The sequence below is a fragment of the Solea solea genome, chromosome 4 (assembly GCF_958295425.1).
Source record: "Solea solea chromosome 4, fSolSol10.1, whole genome shotgun sequence".
Classification (NCBI taxonomy): Eukaryota; Metazoa; Chordata; class Actinopteri; order Pleuronectiformes; family Soleidae; genus Solea; species Solea solea.
In genome coordinates, this window is record NC_081137.1 from 7,957,437 (window position 1) to 7,981,139 (window position 23,703).

At 41.2% G+C, this 23,703-nt stretch overlaps 3 protein-coding genes across 4 annotated transcripts; all 3 read left to right on the forward strand.

Moving 5' to 3' along the window:
- Window positions 1-320: 320 nt before the first annotated feature.
- On the forward strand, window positions 321-4,283 carry wasf3a (WASP family member 3a). 2 transcript variants are annotated; one of them, XM_058627682.1, is made up of 9 exons: window positions 321-475; window positions 556-746; window positions 1,867-2,001; window positions 2,106-2,259; window positions 2,342-2,459; window positions 2,563-2,747; window positions 3,057-3,263; window positions 3,353-3,648; window positions 3,791-4,283. In XM_058627682.1, exons 2-9 carry the CDS (start codon window positions 614-616, stop codon window positions 3,937-3,939), a joined length of 1,377 nt encoding a protein of 458 aa, XP_058483665.1. In that variant the 5' UTR covers window positions 321-475; window positions 556-613; the 3' UTR covers window positions 3,940-4,283. The 2 variants fall into 2 exon arrangements, with proteins under 2 accessions (XP_058483665.1, XP_058483666.1); XM_058627683.1 differs by lacking the exon at window positions 321-475 and having other exon boundaries at window positions 656-918.
- An 868-nt stretch (window positions 4,284-5,151) lies between these two features.
- LOC131458976 (V-type proton ATPase catalytic subunit A-like) lies at window positions 5,152-10,872 on the forward strand. Its single transcript, XM_058628376.1, has 15 exons — window positions 5,152-5,292; window positions 6,473-6,580; window positions 6,679-6,807; window positions 6,969-7,183; window positions 7,280-7,417; window positions 7,498-7,649; window positions 7,797-7,959; window positions 8,055-8,163; window positions 8,665-8,787; window positions 8,867-8,981; window positions 9,104-9,167; window positions 9,261-9,464; window positions 9,555-9,649; window positions 9,936-10,107; window positions 10,216-10,872. Exons 2-15 carry the CDS (start codon window positions 6,499-6,501, stop codon window positions 10,306-10,308), a joined length of 1,854 nt encoding a protein of 617 aa, XP_058484359.1. The 5' UTR covers window positions 5,152-5,292; window positions 6,473-6,498; the 3' UTR covers window positions 10,309-10,872.
- A 3,336-nt stretch (window positions 10,873-14,208) lies between these two features.
- LOC131457940 (palmitoyltransferase ZDHHC23-A-like) lies at window positions 14,209-23,457 on the forward strand. The gene is made up of 9 exons (XM_058626485.1): window positions 14,209-14,342; window positions 14,763-15,380; window positions 15,970-16,137; window positions 16,735-16,972; window positions 22,270-22,409; window positions 22,499-22,578; window positions 22,688-22,801; window positions 22,996-23,097; window positions 23,186-23,457. The coding sequence occupies exons 1-9, from the start codon at window positions 14,224-14,226 to the stop codon at window positions 23,203-23,205; spliced, it is 1,599 nt and encodes a 532-aa protein (XP_058482468.1). The 5' UTR covers window positions 14,209-14,223; the 3' UTR covers window positions 23,206-23,457.
- The last annotated feature ends 246 nt before the right edge of the window (window positions 23,458-23,703 follow it).

Sequence of the window (23,703 nt, forward strand, 5' to 3'; positions counted from 1 at the left end):
CTGCTTTATCAAATAATTTCAAGAACATGTGCATACTTCACAGGCCAGGTCTGAAAATCACTTAAGGTTCTCAGAGATTTTAAGTGGGGCGAGGCCCCCTTAAAATGTCTACTTGTTTACCCAATCTGTTGCAAAGCCTCACAAAGAAACCAATTACCTATAGTCAGTGAAAACAGGACATACACATCCTAAAAGAAAAGCATGGGATTTAAACAGTTAGCATGTCAACTGTGATTGGATGACGTAGTAAATCTCCTGACGAAATCCCCTCATGACTCCAGCTGTAATTTGCAGCAGAGAGTGAATTTTGCCCCGACGAGATGACTCTGAGTGTCTCAGTCCGACACACGACTGCAGCTTTGCTGGATTTGGACTAAAACACCCTGCATGTGACTGTCACTGCTGCTTCACACCGGGCTGATGAGAAAATGAAACGCTGAAGCAAGAACCAGCAAAAACCAGCAGCCTCTCCATGGTAAGAGCTTTTTATGTGCTTATGAAAAGTAAAGTAAAACACCCTTAAGTTAACTTACTAATTTGTTCTTTATTGATTAGGTGGTATCATCCAGACGCTGCTCCAGGTGCTCTGGTCCACACATGAGGAGGTGGTGTTATGCCTCTGGTTAAGAGAAATGTTGAACCTCGGCTCCTGGGCCACGGTGCAGTGCCCGAGGGAATTGGCAACGAGCTGGAATGTGTTACAAACAACACGCTGTCCGCCATCATCCGCCAGCTCAGCAGTCTGAGTAAGATCACAGTCACGGGGCGACAGTAGCTGCAGTGGAAGAGCGGGTCGTCTTTCAACCTCGAAGGTTGTGGGTTTGAGTCCCGGCTCCCCTCGTTTACATGCCGGTGTGTCCTTGGGCAAGACACCTAACCCCATGTTGATGAGTAATAGACAATGTGCTGTATTAAAGTGTGAGTAGTCATCAAGACTAGAAAACTATATACTATATAAATACAGGGTTTACTGATGCGATATGAATTTGCTGAATGGTTTTCTTTTTTTTTTTTTAATAACTTGTTTGATATGATGTAGCATCTGCTCAATTACTGTAATACTTCAGCCTATTTGCTCAAAAAAACTTGTGCTTTTTGTTTGGAACGAACACAGCAGGTGTTTATTGGTATTATTTATTGGTAGTTTTTAGACGATTTGACCACATTCGACAAACCAGGCACATATGCAAGTGTGTGTACATGTCTTTAGTTGGCTGTGTGGACCACTGTCAGGCAAACCTATCTTTGTGAGGACATTTTTGGCTGGTCCACACAACTTAAATGGGCTTTTTGAAGATTAAGGCACTTAGTTGTGATGGTTAAGGATAGGGTAAGGGAATGCATTATGTCTATGAGTGTCCACACAAAGAATGCAAAACCAGCATGTGTGTGGTCAAGGTACTACTAATGTTACATTACATACATTACATTATGGGGATTTGTCTTCCTCATGCGTGTGTGTGTGTGTGTGTGTGGATTTAGTGAAATGACAGGATTTTGGAGCTTACCGTAGGGCTTTATATCATCACAGGCGGATAAGACGGAGTGACAGGGCGGAGACACAGACCACACGCTGCAAATATCTGATAGTTTCTACTTTGAGTGGTTCTGAGCTGTGTGACATGTGAGCTTCATGCTGTTTATGCGCAGGGACCAGATGCATGCAGATAATCCTGGGAAATATAATGGATGCACAAATAGAAGTCCTCGAGTTATGTGTAAAGCCAAAGAGCAAAATGTACAATTTAACAAGTGATATGTACTCAGATGCCCTGTTATGCCATGTTTTGATAATTTGGTGTCATTTTTTGTATTAACAGCTCGTTCACTTGCTTCTTTTCTTTCTTATTTTTCCCCTGGCGGCAGGCAAACATGCAGAAAATGTTTTTGGGGAGCTTTTTAATGAAGCCAACACCTTCTACGTGCGTGCAAACTCCCTACAGAACCGCATCGACCGCCTGGCTGTCAAAGTTACCCAGCTGGACTCCAGCGTGGAGGAGGGTGAGTTCACCGGGAATGATCTGTCTCTTCTGGTTTTCGTCTCTGTCATTCATTCTGTCATTGCATTCTGTTGAACTTAAAAACTCGGCCCTTCTGTTAAAAAGTCTCTCTTCAGGATATAAACATGAGGAAGGCGTTCAAAAGCTCTACTGTGCAGGATCAGCAGGTTTTGTCTAAGGGCAGCGTGCCAAACTCTGTGGCTGACATGTACAACAGCAGTGACAGGCCTCCTCCCCTCAGTGCTCTCACTGTCTTCAGGTATGTGTGTAGTAAGAAGTGAGGAAACACTGCATTTTCATTCTGGTTCATGTGGGAAACTCTTTTTCCTTTTTAAAAACAGAGAGGATTCCATTGACGCGATGAAATTCTACTCAGACCCGTTGTACTTCTTTGTCCTGTGGAAGGAGAAAATGCTTCAGGACACTGAGGAGAAAAGGAAAGAAAGGAGGAGGCAAAGGGTGAGAGAGCACACTCTATACCCACTTCTTTATTTCTACACATGTATTTGGCAAGCGGATTTAAATTCCTGTGTTCTGTCCGTCCATGCACATCCATGTCCAGGAACAGAAGCGGTGTGTGGGGTGCAGCACCCTTCAGCGTGAGGTCAAGAAGGTGAGAAAGGCTCGAAACCGAAGGCAAGAGTGGAACATGATGTCATTGGACAGAGAGCTTCGTCCAGATCATCGCCATCCACAGACCCTGCGGCGAGGAGCTTCCTCAGAGAGCTGCCTCTCTCCTGACGCCAGGTTTCTTTTTAAAAAGTGTATCTCCATGACCCCATGAAAAGTTATGTTCAGACCTTTAAAGCTCCAGTGTGTAAGACTTGGTAACATCTACTGGTGACTGTGGACGGCAAGAAATGGAAGACTCCTGCAGATATATGATTATATATAAGTTTAGGGAGAATCAATAAATAGAAACAGAATAAACAGAAATATAAGAAGGAAATAAAAAGTTAACCGTACTTAATAACAAATATTGCATTGGTTTTGATGATCCACCATCTGGATATGTGAAGGAATCTACATGAGACTTTCTTTGTTTATTGTATCCAGGCCTGACCTCCTGAACTTCCCCGTCCCTCCACTTCCTGCCCACGCTACATATAACTATGCCAAGTCTTGTGATTACCTGCCGTCGCCACCTGCGGAACATGAATATCACAGCATCGATGTCACCTACAAGAGAGTGACCTATGCCACAGCCGAGTCTCGTGATGCAGACCGAGTGAGCGGTTCAGCGCACCCACCCACGGATCACAAGTATGTTTGTTTCATTTGCACAATCACTGCTACAATTTAATACAGCGCTGCTTTTCGAACGTAATCCTCTTTGTTTCACTGTCGACCAGCTGTGTGCCTCCACCTCCGGCTTCCGCTCCACCCATACCATCAGCACAGACAGCCTTTGGTTTCCCTCTGCCGCCAGCGCCACATAATGGAGTCACGCATGTAGGGCAAGGCTACATGTTACCACCTGTCTCTCCTCCAGGACCTTGCATGATCCCTGCTCCACCAGGTCCACCGCCTCCACCTCTCCCTCCCCCAGCTGCACCCTCACACCTCCCGGGACACAGTAAAGTTAGCAGAGCTGAGACTAAACCTGTGAGAGATGCAAGAAGTGACCTGCTCTCTGCCATTCGTATGGGTGAGTTTGGGGTATTCTTATCTTAACCCCATTTTAACGCAGCGTATTAAAATACAGCAGTGAGAAGGAACGTGATTCACCCTCTACTTCACCTGCGTTACATATTGCACCTTTAAAGTACTGTATGTATTGCTTTTGTTAGGTATCCAGCTGAAGAAAGTGCAGGAGCAGCAGAACAAGCGGGAGCCACTGGTGAACGACGTAGCCACGATCCTATCTCGACGCATCGCTGTGGACTACAGTGATTCTGATGAAGACTCTGAGCTGGATGACAACCAGTGGTCAGACTAATCAAACACACAGGAAAAGGTTTAGTGCAACTAAACTGTGAAAATTGCTTATTTTTGCCGCGGTGAACTCAACTCTGACCTCTGCTGCCAGTCTAAAGCACTTCATGTAATAATATTTTGTACAGAACAACAGGTTTAGTACACTTATAAAAACGTGTTGTGTTATAGATAAAAGTATAGTTTTCTACTACAAATGAAATGCTACACTTATTGTAACTCTTTTTCAACTATGACATATAAAACACACCAGCTATAAAAAAAATTAAAAAAGAAATCTGTATATTTAATAATTTTATGGTATAAAGAAAATTTTGGACTCTCAATTATTTTACACATCACTTCCTCACTGTCTGTGTACTATAAATCTTTTTTGATATACTGTGTGTGTGTGTATATATATATATATTTATTTAATAATGATTATTGTTAAAAATTGTAATTTTCAAATCAGATTTTATTTGTATAACCCAAATTTACAAAACACCTCAGTAACAGATGCAAGGAAAACCACATAAATCCCATCTTACCTTGTACCTCATATCTTTTTGGGGGGTTTTGTTTTTACAGCTGAGAAACATTTATTATTTTATTTTTATTATTATTTATTGTGTTTGTTTGTGGTCTGTTTTGATCAACACCTATCTTATTTTTTGTATGATCTCATTTTTTAATAATGCATATTTGTTCATATTCTGCCTATCAAGGTTTCATTAATATTTGTAACTAAAAAAAAAGTAATATTTATAACTCTGGTGTTTCCTCATTTGCAAACTGGTTTTGTCAATCCGGTTATCCGAGTATAAAGGTGTGAAAGTCTTGTTTTGTCAGTGCCATTTATATAGAGAGGTACAAGAAAAGGAGACATCATTAAATCATCATTAAATTGATTATTATTATTGTTGTTATTGTTTCTGTTTTGTGAATTAATGTGCGTAGGGTTGTGAATCACTGTGTTACACTGTCTGCGTTTGAAAAGTGCTATACAAACAATAAAGTTTGAGTGTTTTGAATACATTTGAATGTGTATCCAGTGCTTAAATGATTTGTTTATGTGTTTATAGAGTGAGGCTTAATGCAAATGACAGATGGGGCAAATAATAAAATACTGCAGTGGATTGTTCCAAGTGTATCCACTAGATGTCAGTAATGTTCTTGATGACTTCTTGTGGACAAGCGAACGAATCGAAAACTGTCGAGGTGCGGACGCCATGTTGGCTCTTTTACGTTGGAGCGGAGGAAGCCCGTTGAGCCACAATGGAGATGTTTTCTTCCTGAGACAGTTCAGTGGCTGCAGGTGATTGGATCCGTGAATCTCAGGCTGCTACGGTACAGCCTTACTGCATATCAAGACGAGGTAAGACATTCACGCGTACATTATGTGTTTCTTGTGATTTTAACCATTTGGGGTCTATACCAAAACACTGTGTAAATATTCGTCATTTAGGTGAAGGTAAATGTATGATATGATGAGGAGGACGGCTAAGTCTCTGCTAGCTAGTCACCTGACTTAGACGCGCATACTCACAGCTTTACCCTCGACCTTATGTATTTGTGGTAAAGATATCTGTTTGTAAAACACGTCTTTATCGATTTGAGGAGAAACATCCTCTGTCATGTTACCCGGCTATCTGTGTTTGACACTGGCTGAAAAACGCCAGTGGTTTTGAAGCGGAGTTTTAGCTACAGCTGAGTCACCTGACACTGCAAGACCTGGTCATTCATTTCTCAACGGGCTCCCTATCTTAACATCTTATACCAGTGGTTCTCTTTATAACTTTATATACCAAGTAGCACCTGAGAAAATATTGAGCTCTCAGCATTATTGCCAACATTATTTACAGTGGTGTAAATATGTCGAGCAAAGTCAGCCACACTTTACACAGGAGGCAGATTTATTCCCAATAAGAGGCTTTGCTCTCGCATCATCCTCATCTCCCTCACACAGTACGCTTCAGACTAGAGGTGGGAATCACAGGGTACCTCACAATACAATAGGTGATACATGGTCCAGGATACCAATAATGTCACGATACAACGGTTCCTTCGATAATTAAAATATTGCAAGACAATCGGTACATCACGATGTCTGACTGAGGAAAACACAACGTCTGTGAAACGTTAAAAGTGAAAGTTAGTATTATTATTTTATATTATTATTAAGATATTATGACCCACCCCTACTTCAGACACTGGTATAGCCAAATTAAATTAAGATGGGATAAGGTGACTCTTATTATTAAATTCATTATAATTGAGCTGTTTCATTTTCTATCCACTCAAAATTCCTCAGCTCCACTCCACTAGAACACTATTTCTGATTTTCCTCCACCAGAGGAAGCTCGGGTACTACTGGTGGTACACGTACCATAGTTTGGTCCTCTAAAAACTAAAACTATCAAAGCCTATTTTAAAATCATTGCAATAAATTGTGAATTACAATTATTTTTGTCTGGATAATCATGATGGGAAGTTTTCATATTCTTGGTTACTATGAACTCTCAACGCTATCTATGTTTCATGTTTATTCCTCAAAGGGATTCTCAGGAGGAAAACTATCAAGATGGATACCTCAAAACTTCCTAGGATCCAGGATGAGGAGCGAGAAAGCCAGTTTGGATATGTCCACGGGGTTTCCGGACCAGGTCTGGTTTATTTCTCTCTACCTGTAAATGGCTAGATTTGGAGTTTAATTGGTTTATAATTTCATATATTTTGATTTCCTTTCGTTTTTTCATACCAGTGGTCACAGCGACCGCGATGGCAGGAGCAGCCATGTATGAGTTGGTTCGCGTTGGTCACAGTGAGCTGGTGGGAGAAATCATTCGTTTAGAGGGAGACATGGCAACCATTCAGGTCTATGAGGAGACATGTATCCTTTCTGCCGCCATGTTAATGTCTCTTTAGTCCAACTTGTAGCAAACCATTCATAATCTTTCATCCAACTCATTTGACACATTCTGTAAGTTATTGACATGACTCGTGTTTAAAGTGCTTGCAGTTTGTGTTGTTTTTCCTAACACCTTGCTGCAGCCGGCGTGTCAGTTGGTGACCCCGTCCTCCGGACAGGGAAACCCCTGTCTGTAGAGTTAGGACCTGGAATCATGGGCTCCATCTTTGATGGTATCCAGCGTCCACTCAAAGACATCAATGACATCACCAACAGTATCTATATCCCAAGAGGAGTTAACATAGGAGCTCTCAACAGAGATATAAAGTGGGAGTTTTCCCCAGGCCAGAGTCTTCGGGTAAGAAAATGACATTTTATTTAGTTGTTAATATCGATCTCTGTCTTCTTCTGCTCTTACTGACAACTCACTCATTTGACATTTGCATCGCTCCAGGTCGGCAGTCACATGACAGGCGGTGATATATATGGCATGGTTTTTGAAAACTCTTTAATCAAGCACAAGCTGATGATTCCACCTCGCAACAGAGGCACGGTTACGTACTTGGCCCCGCCGGGAAACTACGACATTTCTGTGAGTATTTTGTCTTGATAGATGAAATAATAATTAAATTATAATTAAAATAATAATCTCCTCATGTGACTGCTTTCTAGGAAGTGGTTCTGGAGCTTGAATTTGAAAGTGTGAAGGAAAAGTTCACCATGATGCAGGTGTGGCCAGTACGACAAATTCGCCCAGTAACAGAGAAACTGCCTGCTAATCATCCGCTTCTGACTGGTCAGAGAGTTCTGGATGCACTTTTCCCGTGAGTGGGGATAAAATGATTCACTCATTTCCCTTTATAACCACAGATGTTAAACATTTCTTCTTCCATTGTGGAAGCAAAAACCTTAACATGCTCTTGGAGAAACGTATTTTAAGCTGTGTAAAACTCTGCTTTTGTGCACTACAGCTGCGTGCAGGGCGGTACCACTGCTATTCCAGGCGCCTTCGGCTGCGGAAAGACCGTGATCTCTCAGTCTTTGTCCAAGTATTCCAACAGTGACGTCATTATCTACGTCGGCTGTGGAGAGCGTGGAAATGAAATGTCTGAAGTGCTGCGGGATTTCCCCGAGGTTTGTGGATTTCTGTCAATGTAGTATACAGTATATATCAGCTTCTATTGATGATGATGATGATGATGTTGTTTACGCTGTTCTCTCTAAAACAGCTTACTATGGAAGTTGATGGCAAGGTTGAGAGCATCATGAAGAGAACAGCACTGGTTGCTAATACATCCAACATGCCTGTGGCTGCTAGAGAGGCTTCCATTTATACAGGTACCAGGCATTCATTGACATGTAGACATTTGTTTTTATTGAGAAATATTGTAAATTATTAGGAAAAGACAAAAAAAAAATGAAAGCAAAACAAATGTTTTCTTTTTGCTTTTACTGTGACAAATTAAAACAACCTGGAAATCCATTACAGTTGCTTGTTGTAGAGTCAAAAACTAAACATTCATTTACGCCACTCGGGGGCAAAAGTGAATTATTTATTTGGATGTCAAATATGACAATATGTCAATACTTTGTTTATACTTGGGCATGTCCGCTTGTACAAATACAGTACAAACACTGACATGTTTGCTTTCCCCTCACACACCTGCTGCTGGAGCTTAACCTGTACTAAGGCACTAACTACCCAGTGGTTAAACACGAAACCACACAAGAAAAATAGGTTGCATTACATGCACATGACTCATCACTTGCTTGCAGTTGCCTCAAGAACCTAAATGTACTGAAATAATGGTAATACCTTGTATAAAATCTCCTATGCAGGCATCACTTTGTCAGAATACTTTCGGGATATGGGTTATAACGTGAGCATGATGGCAGACTCGACATCTCGATGGGCTGAAGCTCTGAGAGAAATCTCCGGGAGATTGGCTGAAATGCCTGCTGGTAAGTTTTTTTTGTTGTTTTTTTTGTGGCTGCAACAGTTAAGTGTGTAGCAGTTACAACGTGTGTTTGTCCTTTGTAGACAGCGGTTACCCTGCCTACCTGGGTGCCAGGCTCGCCTCCTTCTACGAGCGCGCCGGACGTGTGAAGTGTCTGGGGAATCCAGAAAGAGAAGGCAGCGTCAGCATTGTGGGAGCGTGAGTTGACTCCTTTTTTTTGTTAGAGTTTAACAATTGCTAAAGAATTGTGAGTTTTGAGGCTTTGACATGCAAAGTAAAATATCTGGTTATCTGACTTTCCCTTAAATAATTCTTGGTAGTGTGTCGCCCCCTGGTGGAGATTTCTCAGACCCTGTCACTTCAGCCACATTGGGTATTGTTCAGGTAAGTAATGGGCAACTTAACTTTGACCTATAGTCACTGTGTTTTCATGCATCAGCTTTGATTTTTGGGTGTTTTTGTTGTTGTTTTTTGCAGGTTTTCTGGGGCTTGGACAAAAAGCTTGCTCAGAGGAAACACTTCCCTTCTGTAAACTGGCTGATCAGCTACAGCAAATACACGCGCGCTCTGGATGAATATTACGACAAACACTTCCCAGAGTTTGTACCTCTCCGTACTAAAGCCAAAGAGATTCTACAAGAGGAGGAGGACCTGGCTGAAATTGTACAGCTTGTAGGCAAGGTGAGGCAGAACTGTTTTATTCATGACTAAAATCATTCTAACCTGCTCAGAAATATAAAGAGGACTGATCGTTTTTCTTTTTTATGACAGGCCTCCCTCGCTGAGACCGACAAGATCACTCTAGAAGTTGCTAAACTGCTCAAGGATGACTTCCTGCAGCAGAATGGTTATACTCCCTATGACAGGTGAAAACAAACAACTCAACCACCACAAACTTGCAAGGACCGCGTTTGATTTTCCACCTCCAGGTTTAAAAAGAAACCTCTCAAAAACATCTTTGTCCACCTGACAACACAAAATCCCAAACGCATGCCAGCAGGTGGCGACGTAAACTGTAAGGCCTTTTTGGCAATTGAAAACATCACTGCCTATTAAAATAGTGTGCAAGTATGTACGCCTAAATATATGTAAAAAAAAAAGAATTATAAATGAACCGTTGAACTTCACAAAGTCTTCTCTTCCTGCACACAGATTCTGTCCTTTCTACAAAACCGTGGGAGTCCTCTCCAACATGATTGCTTTCTACGACATGGCCCGACACGCGGTCGAGTCCACGGCACAGAGTGACAACAAAGTCACGTGGGCGATGATCAAGGAGCATATGGGAGAGATCCTGTACAAGATCACCTCCATGAAGTTCAAGGTACACGACTGTGCCCTCGTTTTTTTAGAAGACGTGACCACATTCGCCCTGTTTGTCTTGTGCGTTCTGTTTTTATAACTCTTTGACTCCTTTTTGTTCATTCTTCAGGACCCTGTGAAGGATGGCGAAGCTAAAATCAAAGCAGAATACGCTCAGTTGCTGGAGGACATGCAGAACGCCTTCCGGACTCTGGAGGAATAAGTTTCTCTCCTCAGATTTCTCCTCCCAAATATCCAAAATTAAGTGCAGCACAGTTGCATATTAAAACGGCCTCTTCCTTGGTGTTAATGTGCCCCTAAACATTCCATGACCTGGAAAAAAAAATGTACTTTTTGTCTTTAAATTTTCGACTTCAAAAGCACAGAGGGTGCTGAAAATGTGACGGTTCAGTGCAGCACTTACGGATCATTATGTGGTGATTTATAATCAGCAATCAACGTGCTGCACGTGCACTTAACTCTAAAGTTGCAACAAGTGGAAAGGGACATTTCTTTTCCCCCCCAGATGTGACGGTGATAATTCTAAATAATTCTTTGGAACATGCTCATGCATAAAGGGACAGATGCACTGTTATATCAGGGAGTTTGAAGGAGTCCGTCCCCCCCCCCCCTCCCCCTCTGACCTCTTAAGTGTGATAGTGATGTTGTGGACCTTGTACTTGATATTGTGCAAATATGTGAATGGATGAATCTGTTAGAGTTGTGTGTTGTCACAGATGTTATATTCATGGTACATGTTGTCTGAAATAAATGTACAAATACTGAAGTGCATGATGAGGTTTTATTTGCCATGTCTTTATATAAATAGAATGTACACGTGTATGAGAGTCGATGTTCATGCCACAGGCATGTAGTGAAGGACTTTCACCTCTAGGTGGTGCACATGCTACAGGGTGACTTGTTTAACCTACACTCTTCTACTTGGTTTCTTTAACTATAATAAAGAGATAAAATAGGATTAACACTGACATCACCCACATGTTTTATTCACCTTTCAACGTATTAGTTAGTTAGTCATCAAAGTCCTTAGTTTACCCTCCTTAAACCAGAAATTATGCCCCCAAAACAGTGATGTCATGAAATCATTTGTTTAAGGTCTGCGCCTCAAGATAGCATATATTGTGATTCCGTGCTGTATGATAGAAAATCTCACAAGTTATTGTAAGAAAAGAAAATGTTTACTAAGCAGGTCCAATATTAAAGGAAGGAATATGTGTGAACTGACTGATTTAATGAATCAATGAATGAAAAAGTAAAACTGAGGCCCATGCACCCTCTCATCTCCCATACACACACACAGTGTCCCGCTGTGTTGCCCCGCGTTCACCCATCAGTGCCTCAGCAGTTGCAAATACAGCATCTTAGCAGTTTGCTGATATATAATGTCCGTCATCTACCGTCAGCTCAGTCTGTTGTCTGCGAACTTGCGGCATTAATTCCTCCAAAATAGATTAGAGACGGTATCTCAGGTTCCGGGCTCCATCAAGACTAATGGAAGCTCAACCCTCAGGAGCAAGAGCAGCATCTTTGTGTCTGCATTGATTCTCTCCAGCCAGACTCACACTAGTGCAGACGTTAAGAGGTTTAGTGGTCTCAGAATATACCAGCCTATAGTTTATAATGCGCCTGCCTCTCTCTCTCTTATTCTTCCATTTATAATGAGCGATAGGCAGCAAATGAGTGTAAAGAGCATTAACAAAGTTACATCTGCATTTGCTGACAGGAAAGCAGAGAGGAGGTGCCGTCTTCCTTCAGTGGAGAAGTTCATGAGTTCATTTTATGTTTGGCTTTTGTGGCTTGCTATTTGACACAAGGACACTCACACATTCCTCTGAATTTTAGTTCAGAAATGGTTATCTTTTAGAGGTTTTAGAGGTTCTTATTTGTAGTTTTGATTTATTTGTACCGCTGCTACAATGACCCAATTTCCCCTCGGGGATAAATAAAGTTATCCATCCATCCATCCATCTGTCATCCATCCATCCGTCATCCATCCATTCATCCATCCGTCATCCATCCATTCATCCATCCATCAATCCATCCATTCATCAACCATCAATTCATCATCCATTCATCTATCATCCATCCATCCATCATCCAGCCACCCACCATCCATCCATCCATCAGTCATAGATCCATCCGTCATCCATCCATTCATCCATCATCCATCAATTCATCATCCATTCATCCATCATCCATCCATCCATCATCCATCCACCCACCATCCATCATCCATCCATCATCCATTCATCCATCATCCATTCATCCATCCACCCACCATCCATCCATCCATCCATCCATCCATCCATCCATCCAACCATCATCCATTGACCCCTGGTGTGAAACACATGCAGGGGACAGCTGGTATGTGTTTGTACCCATGCTCTGCACACAGGAGCATGTCCTGCCACTGGACACATGCAAAAACAACACACACCCTACTAGAGTTTTGTGTGTGTGTGTGAGCTGCGAGGTCAGTCTGCTTGTGGGAGGAAATATGATCCCAGAGGGTGGGGCTGCCCCTGGATCATCATCGCTCCCTCTCTCATCTATGAGTGCCTGTCATGTTTCTCATACGCGCCCTTGTCCAGCTCAGTGTGGATTTATCAGGGCCGCCGCTGCAGCTTTGGAACCCCTCCACAAATCTCCCTCAGCTGTGGGACGAGGTATGAAAGGCTCCTGGCTCTCTGATGTTCTCAGTGCCTATATTTATCAAGCATGCCGTGATTAAAACTTAAAAAGGTCAGGAATTTGAGCAGAGGTAGGCATGAGAAGGACTTGTAAACTATTTAACGATTATGTGAGGACGTTGTCTCGTCTGGAAAAGTGAACTGGCAGATGTCCACTTGTCAGGAGTTGCCTTCTGTTGGGACACTTCCCACCGTGGGAATCCAAGTCATGAAAACCATCTCACTGCACTGTTTCAGTGTCAGCGCCACAGCAGCAGCAGCAGCACAGAACAAACCTGCCAGTTTCCTTTTTCAACTCTAATGACTGATATGAAATTAGGCTACTTTTTTTTCAGACTGGTGCTTTTCAAAAATCTTGGTGGGAAAGGAATCATATGTTTAGTTTGTCTCCTCTGGAAAGAGCAAATCTGACTTTTCAGCCTGCATGAATTGATGGTTTTGTATTTTTCTTGCAAAGACAGAAGGTAAGTCAATAATTGGATTATTAATAAATAGTTCTGTGATTATATTTTAGTAGATACGAGGCGACGGTAGCTCAGTGGTAGAAAAACTATAGTGTAAAGCAGCATTGAGTAGTCATCAAGACTAGAAAAGTGCTATAGGAATACAGACCATTTATATTATGATATATAGTCATACTAAAACTGTTTAGTTTAAGAGAATTTAGTCAAACAAGAAGTAAAAGGGGTGGAGGTCTTCACAATTTAAACCAGACTGAAATCATAACTCACTCTGACAATAAGTCAAGTAAATCTCAGTGTTCAGGACTTGACTTGGTCTTGCTGGCCCAGATACTTTGTCCCTGTGGGCATGGTGGCCTTGTTTCAACAAATTACATGAGAATCTCTCGGGAATGCAGCGGAGACTCCTCTGATTCTGCTTGGTTTGGATTGTTATCGTTAAATGTACATGTTGGGTGCAAAAATATACCATATTATAGACAGGTAGATGTATTATCCAGATAGTATACTGGTATTGCAAACGTGTATTATGAAATCATATCGTAAAATGTCCCTTTAATCATGATCATTGCCGTGCTAATCATCATAAGGAGTGATAATGAAAGTTTTTATCAGCTGTTGTTACCTTTTTGCGACCTTGTCAGGATCAGTAGTCCTCATAAAGACCAGCACCCTGAGGAACTGGTTCAATGTTGCTATTACATTTGAATTATGATTAAGTTAAGGGTCAGGTTTGGCATTAACTGATATCGTTAAGGTTAAGGACAATGCTTTGTTTAGGCTGTCCAAATAAACAGAAACCACTGCAGAGTTGTTAAAGGGAAAGCTGCGTGCACGGAAGATGCATGAAGATTATTGGTGGTTAGATACATCTCCTGCACTAATGTGTTGCCAGTGGCACAGTTTTAAATTGATGAAGTTATGTTATGTGAACGTCTCTGTTGCCTTCAGGAAGAGGAAGCCATTATGAAATGGGAGAAGTTAAAGCCTCCAGAGCCAGACGATCCTATGTGCTGCTGCGAATGTGACATCTATCAGTATGGATGCTGCTGTGACTGCGAAGATTTGGACGAAGCCTTCAACAGGTGCGAGCGCTGAGGAACACAAGAATATACTGACCGTGCATTGTGAGAGAAGGCTAGTGATGCTCGATCTTATCGTCGTGATGTAAAATCACACATTTTCTCCATGAACTTTGGTGTGGGAGAGTGAGTGGTTTACAAAGTGTCTGTGTTTCAGGCGACGGCACACTAAAAACAGTGCTTACAGCGTTTCTTTGTGCAACATGTTACCACAATTCCAAAGAACTGATCTCTATCTATCTGTCACTTTAAGTTTATAATGTGCAGCCTCCATGGCTGAGATACAATCTGGGAAAAATGACTCCGGCCTTTACAATAAGAAAGGTTGAATCACTGATTGTGGGATGTAATATATTGTAATATAAATGTTTATTTTAAAAAAGAAAGAAAAAAACAATTTCTTGTTTGCTGTGTGAATTATAGGTGGCTGAAGGACAGACCATCTAAAGGTCTATGTCAGTCCTCTGTTCTTGGGGCTGTGATCGACAACCTGGAGATCTCCATGATCCCAGCTCTGGTGCTCCTGCCTCTCCTGCTGCAGGTTGCATCACTGCATTACCTGCTGGGCATCATCATCCTCACAGCTCTGCCCGGCCTGGTCCTCTGGTACTACTACGCCACGCACCGGAGGAAGAGACGCACCCTCTTCTTCCTCACCCTTGCACTCTACTCCCTGGCCTACATGTATTACCTCTTCATCACAGAGATTTTACCACGCGGGGACGTCAGCCCGGTGCAGGCGTGTACTTTGACTGCTGGGATGTTTGTCACCATTGGCTCTCTCATTCACACCAAGCGAGGCCCAGGTTTTGTGACCACTTCTCTCTGTGAGATGCACAACAAGGACTCTGCACAGCTTAAAGGAGCCACTCAGTCAGACGCCGCCTCCTCCTCCTCCTCCTCCAACGGGAATGAAACAAAAGCAGCCGCGACATCCAAATGGAGCAGGTGCTCCGTGTGCAACATAGTGCGACCCCCACGGGCTGGACACTGTCGAACCTGTGGTTCCTGCGTCCAGCGCCTGGACCACCACTGTATCTGGTGGGTTAGATTTATCTTATTTATGTATTTCATGTGTATGTGCATGTATGTGTTTGTACTATTTGTGCAGTGTGCATTTTCACCACACCATCAAAGTGAGTGTTGGGTAACTATAACACACCATCTTTCAAACTAACGCCTTTAAAAGAAAGTTACTAAAAACATTATAGTTTCATTTAATTGTCTTGATCAATTTAATAAAGACATTTAAAAAGTAAAAACGATTGAAAGCGTTCAAACACTGAGGTCAGTCCACCAGTGACGATAAGGTCATAGAGGGCTTAACGTTATCTTTAATAACCATTTGCTTGTGTGCTTTGGCAGAACAAGACGCCTTCCTGCAGTGCACAATGTCAAGATCATTCAAGATGATAATGTCAGTTTTATGATGTATCATTATACTGTACGTCTCATGCACCACTGATAAATGTCTCAGCTTTAACCACTGTCAACCAAAGTGTCCAGTTTCGAATGCTGCTCGCACACAGGGCATTACTTTTAAACACAACAGGTGTACGGAGCTGAAATATCATGGTTCTAACAGGTGTATTGTTGTGCGTGTGTCTGCGTGCATGTTGAGGTGTTGCAGGATAAACAGCTGTGTCGGACAGGCAAACCACCGCAGCTTCCTGCTGACCCTGTCTGTGTTCGTGCTGACGTCCCTGTACGGGATCAGACTGGTGCTTTTCAGCCTCTGCCCTCAGCAGTATGTCGCGACGGCTCTCTTCTACTGCCCCAGTGTCTACAGTCAGTCCAGGTACCGCAACCTTTGTATATCACCCAACAACAGGTGACTGTGAACATTTGAAACTGTGAAAAATGCCCTCAAGGTAATGCAGACCCTCAGGCTTCACTTTAATTGACTACCTTCTTAAGTCATTAGAGGACAAAAGTGTCCACTTCCAAAAACTGTTATAAAAACGTTGCAGATTCATATTTTTTATATAAATCTCTTAAACAGCTTCAGTCCTGCAAAAATACCAATATTTTGAGGATTGAGGATTTTAACCCCTCACATGCCAGTTTGATTACTTCATCACTAGTCACTGTTGTTACTTACAAATGTGTTATTTACTACAAACATTTAAGCCTAGTAATGTTTCTACAATTACATTAAGTTAAACTGAATTAAAAAAAACATTTAAACATTTAATTAAATTTATTAAATTATCGTCATTAAATTTGGGTTGTGGGCAAAACGAGACATTTCTGTCACAATTTTAAACATTTTCTGAAATTTTATTGACCAAACAATGAATTGATTAATCAAGAAAATTATTGACAGATATCATGAAAATAACAGCCCATTATGTGATATTGTTCTAATGTTTTCCTCCGTTCTTTGTTTCCACAGCACGGCACTTTGCTTCACCTGTGCTTGGTACAGCAGCATTGTGACAGGTGGACTGTTGTACCTGTTAGTGGTGCAGGTTATTAATATCAGCTTCAACGTGACAGAGCGAGAGGCTCAGCTGGCTCTGAGGAACAAACTGGGCCAGAGCCGCCTGTGGGGGCTTGTCGTGGTCACAGGAGAACATTCACGTGGCTTCTGTCAGAACTGGGTTGAGTTCCTCACAATGACAGACACCTCAGCTTCCCCTCGCTCCAGCCTCACTGACTTGGTCTAATCGTGCTCAACTACCTTTTCTTGTAACGTCAACAGATTTCATTTCTTCTTCCACTTCAACATGAGAAATACAAACTTAGAAAAGTCTTTACTGCTTTAACACTGGTACCAAGCAAAATTGTGCAAGAGTTTTTGTAAAAGAAAGCTACAAACACTGCCATGTTATTTTAAATATGTCCTCTTCCTGAACATAGTGAATGTGATTTCTGCTGCCCGCTGATTTCTAGGTGTTTTTTTCCACTGATCTTGTTGAAAATGGAAATCCTTTTTGAATACATGAATAAAAATGTGGAGGTGGTGTAAGTGTGTCTCCTGGTTGGACTTAAATGGTACAGTATATACCATTTAAGTACTCACATATATGGTTGGTGGGCGTCATTTTACTGTTATGATGACTGATGCAATCTTGTTTCCCGTGTGTTCACTTCATTTTGCATGCAGGCTCCAAGTCATTGATTTTTTATTTATTATTTTTATTTTTTAATCATTGCTTTTCATCCATCACTTCTCCATAGTGTGACTAGTGAGTGAGATCCACACATTTAAATGCAGATGTTGCTCACTTAAATTGTCAAAAATAAAACAATTCCCATTGTATAGAATACAATTACAAAGAACACTGTGTATTCTCCAGTGATTTCTAATGTATATTTATTATTTCATTATTAATTCTCATAATACACCTCCTGGGTAGAGCAATCAATCAAAATGTTGCTTCTCCAGTTGGTTGGTTGGTTTCATGGTCTCTCCTTTGGCGCCCCCCTCAGGACAACTAGCACATTGCCTCTTCTCTCTCATCTGTTGTAACAAGGCCCTTTAAACTGGTTATTTTTAATGAATCCAACTGTCTGCAAATGCTGCAAGCAGCATTGTGCAGGCCCTCGCAGCTGCCATGCTACCAGCAGGTGGCGCAATTGCCCTTGAAAAAAAACTATTCCATTTATTCCAATAGGTAATTACTTATGGTACACCTCATAAGAGTTTAGGTACATTTCAAATCCTGAATGAACAAAATGTTTTATGTAAAATGGTAAAGGTTTATTTGGTGTAACTGTCTCTTTGGTTCACAGCAAGATACAGCAACAACCACTGATTGTGACGCAGTACAGTACCTTTAGCTCCACCCTCAGGCCAACATATCACTGATATAATAATTACATACGACAGCGCGTGTGTATATGTCATACATTTATTTTAACCAGGAATAAAACTAACTAAGACTAAAAAAAAATTGAGACAGGCAGCAAAACCAAACGAATCATACAGCATACACAAATATAGTGTATAGTTTTCCCAGAGCCTACCATCTAGCCCGGAGCATGGGACACATAGCAGCGGTAGCCACGGCGGCATTTCCAAGCCGAGTTTCGTAGCACGTTTGATCAACATATTCGGGTAAGCTAACGGCTACAAACAACTACAACACACGTCTGTTCAAGCAACTGCATTTATTAACTTAACACAGCGAACAGTGAGGTGCCCACTGGTTCAGTTACATATTCCATTATTTAGTTAACAATACTTTCTCTAGTTTACCAAACACAACACCACACTCACGAGTCGACTGCCGGTCTCCCAGGTCCGTCCGCAAATTGGTCCGGGTGGAAACACGAGCCACAGTGGAAGCCGATCCTTATTCTGTCCCAGAACAGTACAGTTGGTGTTTGCTACCAAACACCAAATGTGGGGGTGAATACTTCCGTGTATCATTATTATTGCTGATATGGTGTATTTAAAGAGTATGTTTGAAGGGGGAAATATGGATGGACATTTCTAGGTATTATGAGGGGATATTATGGTGTTAACTCTATTTTCTATGGCTATTATAATGAATGTGCTTGGAGATGTGTTACCTATCCGAGTGAGTTCTCCCAATAAGAAGCTGATTGGTAGGCTTATTTAAAGCTAGTGGGGAGACGGGGTGGAGAGAGTGCTTTCATATGGCTGTAGGTCCGCTTGCTGTGAGGTTGCCTTTTTCGTGCCTCTCCAAGGGAGTTTTGTTTTGCCTATGAAGGGCTGGTTTGATTTTTGTGATTTCCAAGTATTTTCTTTTTTTTTGTTATTATTTTTTGTGCACGTGCGCACTTGGCAATAAACCAGCACCATTTTTTCACTTGAACCCTCGAAGCTGTGTCCTGCTTTATTTATATATGTATATATGTATATATTTATATTTATATATGTGTATATATATATATATATATATATATGTATGTGTATATATATATATATATGTGTGTATATATATATATATATATATATATATATGTGTGTATATATATATGTATATATATGTGTATATATACACATATATATATATATGTGTATATATATATATGTGTGTATATATATACATATATATATAAAATCTACTTAAAATATACAAAAAGTGGTATAAAATCACAAAATCAGCACTTTCTCAATAAAATCGATTAAAGTACATTTAGGCAAAAACATCTACTGCAGGGATCAGAGGGTCAAAGTCAGAGTTTTAGTTCAGGTTAACTGTCAGATAAACAAATAAGTTAAGATCAGATTTGTTCAATCGTCTGCCGGGTTAGATACTGATCCAGGTTAGATACTGATCCACTTTAGATACTGATCCAGTTTAGATACTGATCCAGTTTGGGCCCACGGGCCAACAATTGTTGACTAAACACTGATCTACATCACACGTCTCTGCCTCCACATCATTCAACAGTACTGTACTCCTTTCTTCACGAGGCAGATGTCTGTGGGGAGACTGAAAGTGCTTTGGGGCGACAGGTTTCTCGTCATGATTTACCGTGTTAAATAGTTGGTGCGGTTCAGTGGAAGGTTTCTGTCATTCGTTTTCAAATTGAAACAATCAGACAAGTTAGGAGAGGCATGTTTCCTCATTTCCAGGTACAGAGAAGAGCTGCTTTCACATCTTATCACAACAAAGTAGAAAATAGCTGAACAACTTCCATCACTGGCTGTGAGTTATAGATAATATGTATGTATAGTTTTGATATATGGTGCACAATAGGTTTTTTAAATGGTGTTTCTTAAACCAGGCCAGCAAAGGAAACACCATCGTAAAAACATGCTTTGCCAAAAATCCCTTGAACCCTTTTTCACCCTGCAGGAACGTTCCTATCTCTGACAGGCAATCCTGTTTAGACGGGCACGGTATGTAAAAAATGAGGTTGTTGACACACGCCAGTGGACCAAGATACCTCATCTTTGTACATTGGCATGTGTTTATACCTGCAGAGCTCTGGTTTCAACTCATTCATCATCATTTCATCCCATCAGCTTCAGCTTCTCCTGGAAAGATCCTGGAGAGAGGAAATCCGGATACTTATCCGTGCACAGAGCACAACACCTTTGTCTTTTACCTTTTTACTTTAATGGTTTCAAATTTGTAAGTTCAAAAGCATTCAAATATACTTTATATATGTATATGTACTTATCATCTGCTGATGAAAATGAAAATAAAAAAGTGATGAGATCAAAACTTCCAGAGAAGATACTAGACCAGATAAACTCAGGTTTCTGACTTTGAAAACATCACTTTTTTTTAATAATAAAAGACGAGTTTTCATCTCATCGGTAATTCAAATAATTCTATTATTCCTATATTGTGTGTTTTAAATCCATCCATCCTGACAAGCATCGCATCGCATGATTAGGAATACAGCCTGTGACTGTATTTGTGTTTGTTTAGTGCGTTACTATGGCAATTGCTGACAGATGAACTCGATTCTCTGCCACAGAAAGCACTGGAAGGCAGACCCAGCTTTGTTTACAGCAGTTGTTACCCCGTGTTTTTATGTGCCGTTAATGTGATGCATTCACCTTTTCACCGAGTTGATTTAATTCTGCCCGCAGCATAGTGAAAAGGGAAAAGCTCAGTGGAACTGTGTGTGTGTGTGTGTGTGTTTGTCTGAAGCTTCACATGTTTGAACCCATCCCAGCTCCAGTGTGTGTGTGTGTGTGTCTGTGAGGACACATTTTAATTCATCTCTATCTTTGTGAGGACATTCTGGGAGGACCTCATAACTTTAAAGGGCCTTTTTGCAGGTTAGGCTTTAGTTTTTCTAAGATTAGGGTTCAAATTGGGTTTAGGATGTGTGTGTGTTGGACCAGTGGTTGTCATAGCACCCACACCTGCTCCTAATGAGACAGAACCTTATTTCTGAGGAACTGAGGAACTAAGTTTAGGGCTAAGACTTGATTTCGGTGGTTAGGTCCAGGTAGGGTTAATGTGTCCAAATGAAAGGAAGTCAACTGAGTGCAAGCGTGTGTGTGCGTGTGTGTGTGTGTGTGTGTGTGTGTGTGGGTGCGGTGGCTGGGAGGGAGCATGTAATTCCATGCTCCACTATATAAAGGGCTGACAGGCAAAAGCTCAGTCACAAGGCTCCGGACCTTCTTCCTCTCTCTCCTCCATCATCACTCCTGCGGTCGACTGTGTTCTTCGGGGACGATGACTCTGCTGCTGACAGTGCTGGGAGCAGTGCTCTGCTCCATGGCAGTCACTTCTGAAGTCATGCCACAGGCAGACTTCAACTCTCAGGGGGTAAGACACGATCTGGGTGGGGGGGGGGGGATTCAAAACTCAGGTGTAGCTTTATCGTGTGCGTCTGTATGAAATGCATTTATTCTTTTCTCAAAGCTGCAGCTGGTGCATCTGACAGAGGGGGATTTGTGCAGCCTGTGTCAGGATGTGTGATAGGTCAAGTGCTACAAGTCCTTTAATGACAAGGATCAAATAAACTGTGTGTATTTATCATAACCATGCTGTTGTATGAATTTTACTTTTTAATATAACATGTAGTAATTATCTCTTTATTACTACACTATTATTACTGTTATTAGCAAACAAACCACTGCCATACTATCATATTATTGCTGTAGCATAATGTAAAGTGTTGCCAGCTTTTTTTATATAATACTTTCTGCATTTATTGTATTTATTTTATGCTGTGAATTGGTGTATGGACTGGCTTTCTAATCTAGTCTAATCTAATCTCATCTAATCTTAAAAGGTAAGTTTAGCTAAATCAGGTTTCTATCTGTTTTATTGTACATTTGAAAACGACCATTAAAGTGGAGTAAATGGAATTTAAAATGATGTTAAAAAAATAACATTTGGGGGTTTAAAAGACATCAAATCAATCTTTAAAAATAATCCTAAAAGCAACAGGTAATCAGTCCAAAATGGGAGTAGAGTCTTTAAAATGAAGGCCATAGTGAAGGTTATTGTTCAATATTCATGCTGTGCCTGTTTATCCACAGATGGCAGGGAAGTGGTACCTGATTGGATTTGCCACTAATGCCCAGTGGTTTGTCCACCGCAGAGGTAGCATGAAGATGGGTACGGCCATGATCACCGCAAATGCCGATGGAGACCTGGACATATCATACGCCAGCCTCACGTTAGTGCTACAGTATGGAGAGAGAGAGAGGAAGAAGTGGGGTAAGTGATTGATGACTCTGCTGATTTGTTCCAATGATGCCTTTGCAGCTCTGGTGGCTCTTGCTGGAGAATGAACAGCCAGGCGAAGGCGACTGCTCTTCCAGGAAGGTTCACATACAAGAACGAGAGTGAGTGCAACCATCCGTCTGTGTGGATTCTCATAGTGATCCAAAAGTCATTGAATTACATCATTTTAGATTATATAATCCACAATAAATATCCTCCCCCCTCTGACAGACCGGGGAAGTGAGAATGACATGCGCGTGGTTGAGGTGAAGTACGACGAGTACGCTCTGGCTCACACCATCAAGACAGAGGGGGGTGATACCACCGTTATCAACAAACTATATGGTAAAAGTCATTTTTCATGATGTGACAATCTCCCTGATCAATAAAGTACAATTTAATCCGGGTTAATACACCTACTTTAAAGTCAAATTCACATTTCAATGTCAATATGTGAGGCTTTCGGGCCATTAAAGTTGTGGTAAATGACACATTTGTGTATTCTGTGTGATGAAATGAACACGGTGTGGTTTTTACAGGACGAGGAGTGGACCTCAGCGCCAACCTCCTGGAGAAGTTCAAGCAGTTTTCCTTGGACACTGGCGTCCTCCCGGATAATATTGCTATCCTGCCAAAAAATGGTACCGTTTGTGAGCGTGGAGAGGAAACATGCAAAATAACTGGTGGTGAACAGTGATGTTACACACTAACTTCTTTTCTTCTTATCAGCGGAATGTCCAGCTGCCTAGGTTTCTGCCATCCGACATCAGCCCTGACACCTGAAGACGCTCAACTTTGTTGTGAATATTAAACAATGAGACAATACAGTTATTTTGGTTGATTAACACTGCTCTGTTAAACGCCATTTTAAGCTTGCAATACGAGTAAACATGATGTGGAGCCATGTTCCAGTGACACTTTGCCTTTATATCAGTAATTCCCATGGTCAAAATGTATGTTTATAGTTTGAAATAACATGCATAAAATTAAGTTTTAATTCACTTACCAAATATCTCTTGGAAATTATTACATTTGAAAGAAACTGTTGTAAATGAGTCTCTACCTTATATAGAAATGTCAGTGAACACTGCTGTATTTAATGAACATCTTGATAGCAGCACTTCCAGTCCTATTTCTACAGTGCACAAAAATATCTGCTTTCAATTGTGTATGACAAAGTCTTTAGAGAATTCCCCTGATTTTAAGGGATTTGTGGTCTTAAAACTATGATTATGGTTCATTTCAAA